Below are 13,808 nucleotides of genomic sequence, written 5' to 3'. Positions count from 1 at the left end.
ATCACCATCCAGACCATCCATCATACCTAAAGCTGCTCTTTAAAGTCCTTCTGGCTTTTTCCTGAATCTCAGCTTTCTGTCTTGTTCAGATTCAGACGTCATGATGCCCACGTTCTGTCTTCGGGCTCAACCAAAGTGTTTGGAGCGCCGCTTCAAACACTTTCAGGGTTCGAGCTCTCCTGCTGTCCTTTCTTTTAAATCACTGCTTTTTCTTCTTCTGCTTTTCATCTTTCTTCCATGGCTTAGTAAATCAGGTGACCTCGAGGAAGAATTGAAAAATGTCACCAACAACTTGAAGTCTCTGGAAGCCCAGGCTGAGAAGGTACAGTGAGAGCTGTAGATGTGACGTCCATGTCAGCATGTGGGGTGTAATGTGGAACCAATAATTTTACATTCCAAGATGCAGGGAAGAAAAAAACTGTCAGAGAAAAGAAGAAATAATTATATTAATCATAACAAAAAATTGTTATTTGTTATGAACCCTTCAGAGAATTATTAAAGCAACAATCACGGAAATAAATGAGGTTTATTGGCTGGCAGTGTGCCCCAATAATAATCAGCCGATCGCCCCAATAATCAGCCGATCACCCCAATAATCAGCCAATCGCCCCGATAATAATCAGCCGATCGTCCCAATAATAATCAGCCAATCGCCCCGATAATCAGCCAATCGCCCCGATAATCAGCCGATCATCCGATAATAATCAGCCGATCGCCCCAATAATCAGCCAATCGCCCCGATAATAATCAGCCGATCGCCCCTATAATCAGCCAATCGCCCGATAATAATCAGCCGATCGCCCCGGTAATCAGGCGACCGCCCCGATAATAATCAGCCAATCGCCCCGATAATCACCCGATCATCTGATAATAATCAGCCCATCGCCCCGATAATCAGCCGACTGCCCTGTAAATCAGCCAACCGCCCCGATAATAATCGCCCCGATAATAATCAGCCAATCGCCCCGATAATCAGCCGACTGCCCTGATAATCAGCCGACCGCCCCAATAATAATCAGCCAATCGCCCTGATAATCAGCCGATCGCCCCGATAATAATCAGCCAATCGCCCCGATAATCAGCCGACTGCCCCGATAATAATCAGCCAATCGCCCGGATAATCAGCCGACCGCCCGATAATAATCAGCCAATCGCCCCGATAATCAGCCGACTGCCCCGATAATAATCAGCCAATCGCCCCGATAATCAGCCGACCGCCCGATAATAATCAGCCAATCGCCCTGATAATCAGCCGACTGCCCTAATAATAATCAGCCAATCGCCCCGATAATCATCCAACTGCCCTGATAATCAGCCGATCGTCCTATAATAATCAGCCGATCGCCCCGATAATCAGCCGACTGCCCCGATAATAATCAGCCAATCGCCCCGATAATCAGCCGACCGCCCCGATAATAATCAGCCAATCGCCCCGATAATCAGCCAACTGCCCCGATAATAATCAGCCAATCGCCCCGATAATCAGCCGACCGCCCGATAATAATCAGCCAATCGCCCCGATAATCAGCCGACTGCCCTGATAATCAGCCGACTGCCCTAATAATCAGCTGACTGCCCTGATAATCATCCGATCGCCCCGATAATAATCAGCCGATCGCCCCGATAATCAGCCCACTGCCCTAATGATCAGCCGACTGCCCTGATAATCATCCGATCGTCCGATAATAATCAGCCGATCGCCCCGATAATCAGCCAGTCGCCCTGATAATCAGCCGATCGCCCCGATAATAATCAGCCGATCGCCCTAATAATCAGCTGACTGCCCTAATAATCAGCCGACTGCCCTGATAATCAGCCGATCGCCCCGATAATAATCAGCCAATCGCCCCGATAATCAGCCAGTCGCCCTGATAATCAGCCGATTGCCCCGATAATAATCAGCCGATCGCCCCGATAATCAGCCGACTGCCCTAATAATCAGCCAACTGCCCTAATAATCAGCCGACTGCCCTGATAATCATCCGATCGTCCGATAATAATCAGCCGATCGCCCCGATAATCAGCCAGTCGCCCTGATAATCAGCCGATCGCCCCGATAATAATCAGCCGATCGCCCTGATAATCAGCCGACTGCCCTAATAATCAGCCGACTGCCCTGATAATCAGCTGACTGCCCTGATAATCAGCCGACCGCCCCGATAATAATCAGCCAATCGCCCTGATAATCAGCCGATCGCCCCGATAATAATCAGCCAATCGCCCCGATAATCAGCCGACTGCCCCGATAATAATCAGCCAATCGCCCGGATAATCAGCCGACCGCCCGATAATAATCAGCCAATCGCCCCGATAATCAGCCGACTGCCCCGATAATAATCAGCCAATCGCCCCGATAATCAGCCGACCGCCCGATAATAATCAGCCAATCGCCCTGATAATCAGCCGACTGCCCTAATGATAATCAGCCAATCGCCCCGATAATCATCCGACTGCCCTGATAATCAGCCGATCGTCCTATAATAATCAGCCGATCGCCCCGATAATCAGCCGACTGCCCCGATAATAATCAGCCAATCGCCCCGATAATCAGCCGACCGCCCCGATAATAATCAGCCAATCGCCCCGATAATCAGCCAACTGCCCCGATAATGATCAGCCAATCGCCCCGATAATCAGCCGACCGCCCGATAATAATCAGCCAATCGCCCCGATAATCAGCCGACTGCCCTGATAATCAGCCGACTGCCCTAATAATCAGCTGACTGCCCTGATAATCATCCGATCGCCCCGATAATAATCAGCCGATCGCCCCGATAATCAGCCCACTGCCCTAATGATCAGCCGACTGCCCTGATAATCATCCGATCGTCCGATAATAATCAGCCGATCGCCCCGATAATCAGCCAGTCGCCCTGATAATCAGCCGATCGCCCCGATAATAATCAGCCGATCGCCCTAATAATCAGCTGACTGCCCTAATAATCAGCCGACTGCCCTGATAATCAGCCGATCGCCCCGATAATAATCAGCCAATCGCCCCGATAATCAGCCAGTCGCCCTGATAATCAGCCGATTGCCCCGATAATAATCAGCCGATCGCCCTGATAATCAGCCGACTGCCCTAATAATCAGCCAACTGCCCTAATAATCAGCCGACTGCCCTGATAATCATCCGATCGTCCGATAATAATCAGCCGATCGCCCCGATAATCAGCCAGTCGCCCTGATAATCAGCCGATCGCCCCGATAATAATCAGCCGATCGCCCTGATAATCAGCCGACTGCCCTAATAATCAGCCGACTGCCCTGATAATCAGCTGACTGCCCTGATAATAATCAGCCGATCGCCCCGATAATAATCAGCCAATCGCCCCGATAATCAGCCAGTCGCCCTGATAATCAGCCGATCGCCCCGATAATAATCAGCCGATCGCCCCGATAATCAGCCGACTGCCCTAATAATCAGCCGACTGCCCTGATAATCATCCGATCGTCCGATAATAATCAGCCGATCGCCACGATAATCAGCCAGTCGCCCTGATAATCAGCCGATCGCCCCGATAATCAGCCGACTGCCCTAATAATCAGCCGACCGCCCTGATAATCAGCTGACTGCCCTGATAATCAGCCAACTGCCCTGATAATCAGCCGATCGCCCGATAATAATCAGCCGATCGCCCCGATAATAATCAGCCGATCGCCCCGATAATCAGCCAACTGCCCTAATAATCAGCCGACTGCCCTGATAATCAGCCGATCGCCCGATAATAATCAGCCGATCGCCCCGATAATAATCAGCCGATCGCCCCGATAATAATCAGCTGATCGCCCGATATAATCAGCCGATCGCCCCGATAATCAGCCGACTGCCCCGATAATCAGCCGACTGCCCTGATAATCAGCTGACTGCCCTGATAATCAGCCGATCGTCCTATAATAATCAGCCGATCGCCCCGATAATCATCCGACTGCTCTGATAATCAGCCGATCGTGCTATAATAATCAGCCGATCGCCCCGATAATCAGCCGATCGCCCCGATAATAATCAGCCGATCGCCCCGATAATCAGCCAACTGCCCTAATAATCAGCCGACTGCCCTGATAATCAGCCGATCGCCCGATAATAATCAGCCGATCGCCCCGATAATAATCAGCCGATCGCCCCGATAATAATCAGCTGATCGCCCGATATAATCAGCCGATCGCCCCGATAATCAGCCGACTGCCCAGATAATCAGCCGACTGCCCTAATAATCAGCCGACTGCCCTGATAATCAGCTGATTGCCCTGATAATCAGCCGACTGCCCTGATAATCAGCCAATCGCCCCGATAATAATCAGCCGATCGCCCCGATAATAATCAGCTGATCGCCCGATAATAATCAGCCGATCGCCCCGATAATCAGCTGACTGCCCTAATAATCAGCCGACTGCCCTGATAATTAGCTGACTGCCCTGATAATCAGCCAACTGCCCTGATAATCAGCCGATTGCCCCGATAATAATCAGCCGATCGCCCCGATAATAATCAGCTGATCGCCCGATAATAATCAGGCGACTGCCCTGATAATCAGCCGATCGCCTGATAATAATCAGCCGATCGCCCCGATAATAATCAGCTGGTCGCCCGATAATAATCAGCCGATCGCCCCGATAATAATAAGCCAATCGCCCCGATAATAATCAGCCGATCGCCCCGATAATCAGCCGATCGCCCCGATAATAATCAGCCGATCGCCCCGATAATCAGCCGACTGCCCCGATAATAATCAGCCGATCGCCCCAATAATAATCAGCTGATCGCCCGATAATAAATAGCCGATTGCCCCGATAATAATCAGCCGATCGCCCCGATAATAATCAGCCAATCGCCCCGATAATCAGCCGATTGCCCCGATAATCAGCCGATCGCCCCGATAATATTCAGCCGATCGCCCGATAATCAGCCGATCGCCCAGATAATAATCAGCCGATCGCCCCGATAATCAGCCGACTGCCCTGATAATAATCAGCCAATCGCCCCGATAATCAGCCGACTGCCCTGATAATAATCAGCCGATTGCCCCGATAATAATCAGCCGATCGCCCCGATAATCAGCCGACTGCCCTGATAATCAGCTGATCGCCCGATAATAATCAGCTGGTCGCCCGATAATATTAAGCCAATCGCCCCGATAATAATCAGCCGATCGCCCCAATAATCAGCCGACTGCCCCGATAATAATCAGCCGATCGCCCCGATAATAATAAACTGGTCGCCCCGATAATAATCAGCTGATCGCCCCAATAATAATCAGCCGATCGCCCCGATAATCAGCCGATCGCCCCGATAATAATCAGCCTAAGTATTTATAGTATGAAACTTGAATTCAGCACAAAAGGCACAGAAGTAGCTTTATTAATACATTAGCGTAGGAAGCTAATGTTTCTGTGTCTAATTCTAATCTAATGTCACAAACATGAATGAGGAGTAAAAACAGTTTTGGTGACACAATGAAAACATAGAAATAAAAACCATTTTTAACCCGTAAGTGTTAAATTCTGTGTCACACCAAACCATCCAGTTTGTCTCAAACCTTTCACCTGATCTCCGAACGTGAGGACGAAAGGATCTTCCTGCTGAACTTTAACGTTTGTAACCATGTTTTTGTTTGGATTTCAGTACTCACAAAAGGAGGACAAGTTTGAAGAAGAAATTAAAGTTCTTACTGAAAAACTGAAGGAGGTGAGGTTTGTTACTGATTGTTTTGCTAACAGAAGAAACATTTGGCACATTATTAAATTTGAAGAAAACATCCTTTTTACTGCAACTATAGGAAACATTCCTCAGCATGTCTGTGAAATGACGAAGATGGTGAAGATGTGGAGACAGAAAATACAGAAAGAACATTTGCAGTTTTAACATGAGTTTTTGTGGTGTTTTATTTCAGTATCAGGTTTAAATACCATTAAAAAGACCACATCTTCATCGTTGTTTCCCCGACCTTTCCTGGACTTGCATGTAGAAACGCTGACGGCCTCGCGGATCAACATCTGCTTTGGTTTTCTGTTTCAGGCTGAAACCCGTGCAGAGTTTGCAGAGAGGTCTGTGGCCAAGCTGGAGAAGACCATCGATGATCTGGAAGGTACTCATCACTTTCTATCCACAGTCCTACGTCATGTCAGACACTCACAGTTTAACAAGCAACTAATCACAGGTCCACTACTCTACAGTATTCTAGTTATCCTGAGGCAGAACATGGAGGAAGGAGTGTGTCCTCATCATTTTCAGTCACATGTTTTGCAACCCTGGATGTTCGGCTGTCGTTCAGATGATCCATGTTTTTCTGACCATTGGAGAATTATGACTGAATTTGTCTTTGGAGGCTTAAAAACTTTGTGTTGTTATTTATGGTGAAAAATGAGGCGCTTGTAATGGACATATGCAAATATGACTTTATCCTGTGTCTGATGTTCTTTTAGGCCTCCACGCAGCATGTTGACTTGTGAAAATGTGGTTTGGAACCACGTTTCAGGTGGATCCACATGTGGTTTTTCTGGAAGGGTTTTCCTGCTCTGCTTTAACAGATGATATATTTTATATCTGGCTCTCACAGGTTTGGATGTTCCTCTCCGTAGTTGACAGCAGCAGGTGTTAGCGTTAGCTTCAATTCATGAGAGAAATTCATGACAAATTCAACGTAATAACCTGAAGCAGCAGCTGCTGTAAACACAGTGTTGGCCTGGACGGCGCCGTTTATTTATAGAAATCTGTTCAGAAAGATGCTGAGAAACTCCTGGTGACAAAGATACGTATTCACAGAGAAAACTGAGCATCCAGATCTCAGTGGTTCTGTTCTGTGTGGTTAATTATGGGACGAGACCTGTCCGATGATGGGATTTGAGGGACACCAGTCCTTTCTCTTCCTGACCCGGATCCTAGAAACAGCTGATAGTAAACTGTCATGTCTTTTTCTGCTCAGACACACCTCTGTGTGACAGAACAGAAATATATTTCATGGAGATGAACTTTGACTAAAGTAACTAGCATTTCTAAACTGCCTGAAAATGAAGGTGGAAGTGTCTGAAACTACATTTGTCTAACTTTAGAAGACATTTAGTTTTAGTTTTTATTATTGCTATTCCTAGATCGAAGATTTTTCTTTTCCTTTCTTTTCTGGATAGGTTGGATATCAGTTGATCTTACAACCAGGAAAGGTATCAGATGCATACATATAATAAGAGAGCATCTGCATACGGGGGAATATTTAGCTGACCACATGCTCAGTGTTTGTAGAGCTGCAGCAGATGGTGGATCATCAAGTTCCTGTGTAAAGTGTCTGATTTGGGAGTGCCACGAGTTGCTTATTATGACGTAACATAACTTTGTGACTGATCCTGCACAATGCTGCTCATGAAGCTCATCTCTGTTCAGAGTTTTAGTTGATCTGGAAATGTTTGGGACTAAAACTTTAACACCAGCGAGTCTTTGTGTTTCTGTGTGAAACACTTTACTGTTTCCTGTCCTTCCACTTCATCCTGTTCCTGTCCTCTTTCCAGATGAAGTTTATGCTCAGAAGCTAAAGGGCAAGGCTCTGAGCGAGGAGCTGGACCTGGCCCTCAACGACATGACCACACTGTAGATGCTTCTCCTTCATTTCTGCCCTCCTTCCTCTTTCTTGGCTGTTTTCTGACATTATGGGATGGAAGATTTTAGAGATATGAATGTGCTTAATTCAGACACCTTTTAACTCTTGTCTCTATTTCACGACTTTTTCTTTATTTTTATAAAAGTTAAAGTTCCTGCTTCCTGCTCACTATCACGTCTTCTGGTTCGGAGTGAAATCTGTGTAAATCTGTCCCCCTTCCTTTCTGTAATAAAGATTTAAAGCTGTCTTGATTTTTCTCTTTCCAACTTTCACTTGTTTATTTGCTGTCTTTGACATTTCCATCAACAATTAGACACAATGAATGATTTGAGGATTGCTCCTGAGACCCAGCAATGCATTTTTGTGCACTGTAGTACACATTTTTTTCTGCTCATCTCTCTCATACTATACACACCACTCTGCTAAGTCCTAATGTCTCTTAGAGAGGGCAACTGTAGCTTTAAGATGACATCTCATGTGTGGGGGTGTGGCCTTGCCAACTTTCCTTTTTCTATCTTTCCAAAATGGCTAGCATCTCAACAAGCACATTTTATGGAAGAAAGAAAGTTAAGCATGATATTTATATTTGAAATGTTTTTAATGTTTTATTTGGATTAATTTTCAAAACTGAACATCTAAAATGTAATTTGAGTAAGTTTTCAATACCAAAGTTATTTAGTTTAATAGGGAAAATGACTAATTTATCAATATATACTGTAGTACACATCCGGACTTTGTTCTTGTGTTTATTTCACATTTTTCTAGTGGACAGCTCTCTAACAGAGACAGAAAGAATTCTTAACAGAAACATAAAGGAGATTCAGACTCAGATTTTTCAGAAGATGAAAGCCCAGTGAGCAAGACAGGAGAGGGTGAGAACTCTGATGAGGAACTACACGAGGAGGACCAAGATGCTGAGCCAGACGTAGTGGACAAACACACCAGGCCAGCTGAAGTGTGTCATTGTCCTGTCTGGGCCAAAACAGACATGTAGGGATCTGGGATTTTTGATTTTGAGCAAAAAAGGGTAACACATAGAAATGTGCACCAGTTAATTGATTTAACTTATACTTCAGAAAATATGATCAGAAATAAAACTAAAAATGTAAACGATCAAATAATGATCAGAAAATATGGTACAGTCCACATGCCTGAAATGGTTACAGGTCCAAGACCTTTCAGGTAACGAATGTTTGGGTGCAACAGCAAAACGTAGGTGAGATGTGTGAATTGTTCCTCTGTGTCTCCAAAACATCCCAGTGCTTTCTCCTCTATCGTAAATAGATGATCTTTTGTGAAATAGAAAAGCCTGGTGAAATTAGTTGTTCCAAGACCAGTGGCCCATGGCTACTGAAAAGTCACCCCATCATCACCCATTTTTCTATGAAGCTTTTGTGTAGATATGTTAAATATTAATTGATATCATCTTTACAAACATTTTAGTGAACATTTTAAATTCACAATCAGCTTTTGAACTTTGTTAATGTTTCTTGCTCACAATCAAAGTCCTGTTGTGCACTACAGTGCATGTGTTGTAAAATTTAAACAAAATAAGGTAAAAACAAAATAATCTTTGGAATGTGTTTTTTAGCACCCCGATACTTGATTTATATTATTTTAACCCTTTAATACCTTTACAACCAATTCAAAATCCTTAATATCATCCTTCATGAAGTCAGGATTAAAATAATGACTGTCTTCTTGCAGCACCAGGATTAAAATGGTTTCCTGTGAGATTTCAATCCTTCGCCATGAAACAAGGTGGCTTTAACTCTGCACTCAGCTGACCAAAGCAGGTGATATTTGGCATTTGTCATCAGAGTCCCCTCCTGAACATGTTTGTACATGAATACCGACTCAAAGTCAGAGCGCCACCTAGTGGCCACATAGAATTACCCTGGTGTGAAAATCACGGTCCAGTTTGTATGAACTTAACACCACGCTTCAGGTGTCATCACTGCTCACACTGAGGTGCCAGCTGATCCTCTGAGGAGGACAATGACCACCTAATGCAGAAAATCCCTGGACGACTGAGCATACGACTGCAGGCGAGAGCGAGTGTGCTGTAGGAGGGAGTTCGCCAAGGGACGTGGTGGCGAAATAAGCTGAAGGTGCCCAGAGGTGTGAGGGCCTTCATCGCTTGCAGCTTTTATTATTATTATTATTATTATTATTCATTACTACTGTTGTCAAACTGGAAGTAATTTCTGAAGTATATGAGCTAAAGAATGAAGATGAAATTTGGATGTTGAACAAACTGAAACTCTCTGTGGGTCTGTGGATTTATAAAGTGAGGATTTGGAGACCAGAACCAGAACTTTGTACTTTCACGAGTTCTGGTTCTGGTGGTCTCAGGTAATAGACTCCTGTCTGTTCTGGTCCTGTTGGATATCATGCAGTTGTCATCTAACTGCTAAAGAAACACAGTTTGAACCCCATATCTTTAATGAGCTGCAGAGCAATCTGTAAACTTTCCTTTTCGTTAATCATTTCTGAATAAAAACCATTTGTTTAACATCTTTCAGATGGTTTTAGAGGCTCCACGACAGAACTTGTGAAGGTAACCAATGACCTCCAGCTTAGTGCAGACTGAGGAGATGTTTGATTTTATGACATTAAATCCTGGAAGGACCAAAACTTCCTTCAGTTCAATGACAAAAAGAAATCACTTCTAAAGTATCCGTTAGGTTGACCTGCTATCCTCTTTTACGTTACAGCTTCAAATACATTTACATGGGACTAATGTGGCGTTTGACTCCTCACATTGACCTATCACCATCCTCTCTCCTCAGAGCCCTACTGCATAGATTACTGTAAGTGGAAATGAACGGGGGAGAGGTGAAGATGAGGCACAGGTTTTGGACAGTCTCTCCCTGTAGAGAATTACCCTCACTGGTCGATCACCTTCTCTTTTTAAATGTTTAATTGGTCAGCAGCACCATGATGAGCACCAGTTTGTCTGTTTCTTTTATTTTCTTTTATTTTTTTTTCTAACTTGTCCTGTCCAACATGGTGGCAGCAGAATGATGGTCTGGCTGCTGTGCTAAACAAATTTGCTTTATGGGTATATGGTTCCTCTTGATGGTCTGGTTTGTTTATTTATTTATTTAGAATTATGGAATTTATGTAATCTTGCTGGACCTGACCGGAGGGAACAGAAAAAAAATGAGAATAATGAAGGGAAGTAAAAAGGAAAGTAGAAAAAAGGAAGAGGAAACAAAGATCCAGTTTATAGAAGCAACGAGCTTCGATCCAACCTAACAGCAGACAAGCATCTGCTACACCTGTACAGAAACAGAGCAGAGATTTTCCTACAGCTTTTACAGGTAAACTAAGCAGACAATCATCAGGAGTTCCTAAAAATAACCAAGACAACAACAACATGTATCACAACAACAACCAAAGAACCAGAAACACACACACCTGAACCAAAGCATCTCTTAGTGTATAAACACACTGGACACCTCAGTGCTGAGTCAGCATGCAGAGGATGAGGAAGGAGGAGGATCAGACCCACGTTTTCGTCTTGGTGGTGACGTATGGGAAAGCTCACATCACTTCTGCACATGCATCAGACAAAAAAAAAAAAGAAAAAAAAATGAATAAAGTGATTCATTCATTCAGGGAAGCTAGAGTCTATCCCAGTTAATAACAGGGTACACCTGGACAGGTCACCAGTCCATCACAGAGACACATAGCCACTCACACCTAGGAAGGTGACCAGTTAACCTAACATCATATCTTTGGACGATGGGACAGAAAGGCCAGCCGAGACTCGAACCAGGAATTTTATGCTGTGAGGTGGCGGTGCTAACAGAAAGTAATTGGGCGGTGCTCATGAATGAACTTCATTTATCATACTTTATTTTTTCCAGCTGGAAATTGACATAAGACATAAAAAGGAATACCTAAAATAAGACAGTAAATCTCAATATCATACTTCAGTGATAATGAGCTGCATGAGGTGTACTCTGTTCCATAAACTCAAATCTGGTCAATCTTTCAGAAAACAACACTCAAACTGCTGATATCTCTGTTTTAATGAATCCCTGCTGGGAAATTCCTTCTCAGGGTTCAGTGGGCTGCCAGGCCCAGGCACTGGTCCCAGCAGCTGGGGAGCAGTCTAGGGTCGCGGACCAGCAGTGGGCCACCTAAATTGTCAGTCCAGGGACTTGAACCTAGGCCCTCCAGCCCACCTCTTTAACTACTAGGCCCCCACTCCCCATCTAGGAGGAAAATGTGATTCTAACCTTAGTTTTGATGCTCAGGTCAAACATGGAGTTCGGTTTTTGTTTTTCAGCTAAAATCAGCTCATTTCTGCCTAAAATTCTGCAGCTTTTGTCCTCAACTGTGGTTCATTATACTTAAGTATCAGTCAGACCCCCTATTTATCCCCCCCTACATGGCTTCCCTTCACTGGCCTGTTAGATTTCATATTGATTTTGAAACCTTCCTGATCACCTCCAAAACCACTGAGATCCAGATATATCTGGGATCTAACTATCCTCAGATCACAGCTCCTTCCATTACAACCTCCTATCTCTGATCACTTTATTACAGACTATGTTGCTCGTCCTGGCTTCGTTTAGAAAGATGACATAAAGATAATACCTTCTTCCTATTGTTGATCTTTCTGAAATAATTTTTAATTAAAGTGAATTCTGCATGAATTTCATGATGTTTTAATCTGTTGTTTCCAGGTGTTTTACCAGTTTTTAATTTTCTGCAAAAACCTGGAAAGTTTATTTTTATTTTGTTTCCAACTGTAGAGAAACTGGCTCAGGCCAAAGAAGAAAACCTGGACATGCACCAGGTTCTGGACCAAACCCTGCTGGAGCTCAACAACCTGTAGACGCCCCTGCTCAGCTGGGACAAGATGGAGTAAAAACCAGCCTGAATCCTTCCAGATTCATGGAATCACCTGATTTTTATAAAAATGTAAAACTATAGAGCTCCTGAAAGGAGGCAAGACCTGGTGCTGTTTAGATCAGAAGCTGCTGGATCAAATCCAGACTGTACATCATACGTCAGACACATACCACATATTAGCCATTAAACACAGAAACTTTATCAGACACACATAATTTCTAGGGCTGTAGACACTTGCAAATTATGTATTTTTAACTTTTAGCTTTCAGGATTTTTGTTTATAGGATCAAAGTTTTACTCTGTAAAAAACTTCCTGTTAACGGCTGAAAATAAAAAGCACGAGACTGAACTCTGACCCCGTGTGAAGGCTTCATTTTGTACATGATCCTCCTTCAGAACTGGTATCCATAGAAACAGGGAGAAAAAGCCGAAGTATGCCACGTGACACCAAGAATTGGACTGAAGATCAGTGGCAACGGGTCCGATGGAGGGACGAATCCTCAACAGGACCTGGACCTCATCATTAGGCTCTTTCCGACTGTAGGAACCTTTTGCAGTTCCTATAACCTTTTCAGGAACCAGGCCGTTTTTTAGCGCATTCCGACATATAGGAACTAGGGACCAAAGCCCCCAGTTCCTATAACCATTTTAGCTCCTGCTCCGAGGCAGGGTCTGAGCGGGGTTCTATAGGAACCCTCATGACGTAGGTGTTTGGTGACTGGTAGCTCCGCCTCTTGCCAGATTTCCGCATTTTGTGTCCCCGCCACATTTAAAAAACACGGTTGCACATACGGACAAAAACAACAACAGAGCAAGCGATAAATGGACCGACGAGGAGGTCGAAGCTCTTCTGACCGTCTACGCCACAGAGGATTTTCAGAGAGGTTTTGAAGGTTTGCAGCGAAATATAAAAATATTCCTGATGATCAGCTCTCAGTCAGAGAACGCGGGATAACGCGAAGCAGCGCACGTAGAAAACTCACACAAGACTACAAATAAATTAAGGATCATGACAACCGGAGTGGGACGAACCGAAAAAACAGTAAATTGGACAGCTTGTACCACCGACATGTTTACTCGGGCAACGTCGCAGCAAATGGCTCCTGCGTGCGGCAGGAAAAGCCAGTGTGATACGCAGCATATACACACATGTAAATAGTTATATTTGCTCTGCTGTATTCATTATAAAAAAATAAATGACTTTGTAAAGAGTCTGAAGTTTTCAGTTTGTGTCTGTTAGATGTGCTTTGGCCACATCTATAAAATATTAGCTAATAGAAATATTGAGTAGTTATTAACTTATCACAGCTTTGAAATATTAAATAATCCATCTTTGGTCGCTACATTTTA

At 44.3% G+C, this 13,808-nt stretch overlaps 1 protein-coding gene across 4 annotated transcripts in view; it reads left to right on the top strand.

Annotated features, from left to right (window-relative positions):
• Positions 1–12,813, top strand: part of tpm2 (tropomyosin 2 (beta)) — a 40,453-nt gene extending 27,640 nt beyond the window's left edge. The window contains exons 6-9 of one of the 4 annotated variants that reach the window (XM_041969587.1): positions 247–322; positions 5,624–5,686; positions 6,017–6,086; positions 12,359–12,813. In XM_041969587.1, coding sequence (XP_041825521.1) covers positions 247–322; positions 5,624–5,686; positions 6,017–6,086; positions 12,359–12,441 — 292 coding nt within the window. In that variant the 3' untranslated portion in view covers positions 12,442–12,813. Of the gene's footprint in view, positions 1–246; positions 323–5,623; positions 5,687–6,016; positions 6,087–7,500; positions 7,836–12,358 lie in introns of those variants that run through there. The other 3 variants (XM_041969586.1, XM_041969588.1, XM_041969589.1) reach the window with 3 other exon arrangements.
• Positions 12,814–13,808: the final 995 nt, after the last annotated feature.

This window comes from Melanotaenia boesemani, chromosome 19 (assembly GCF_017639745.1).
Source record: "Melanotaenia boesemani isolate fMelBoe1 chromosome 19, fMelBoe1.pri, whole genome shotgun sequence".
Taxonomy (NCBI): domain Eukaryota; kingdom Metazoa; phylum Chordata; class Actinopteri; order Atheriniformes; family Melanotaeniidae; genus Melanotaenia; species Melanotaenia boesemani.
The sequence above is the reverse complement of the archived record's forward strand: the minus strand, read 5'-3'. Positions and strand labels throughout refer to the sequence as shown.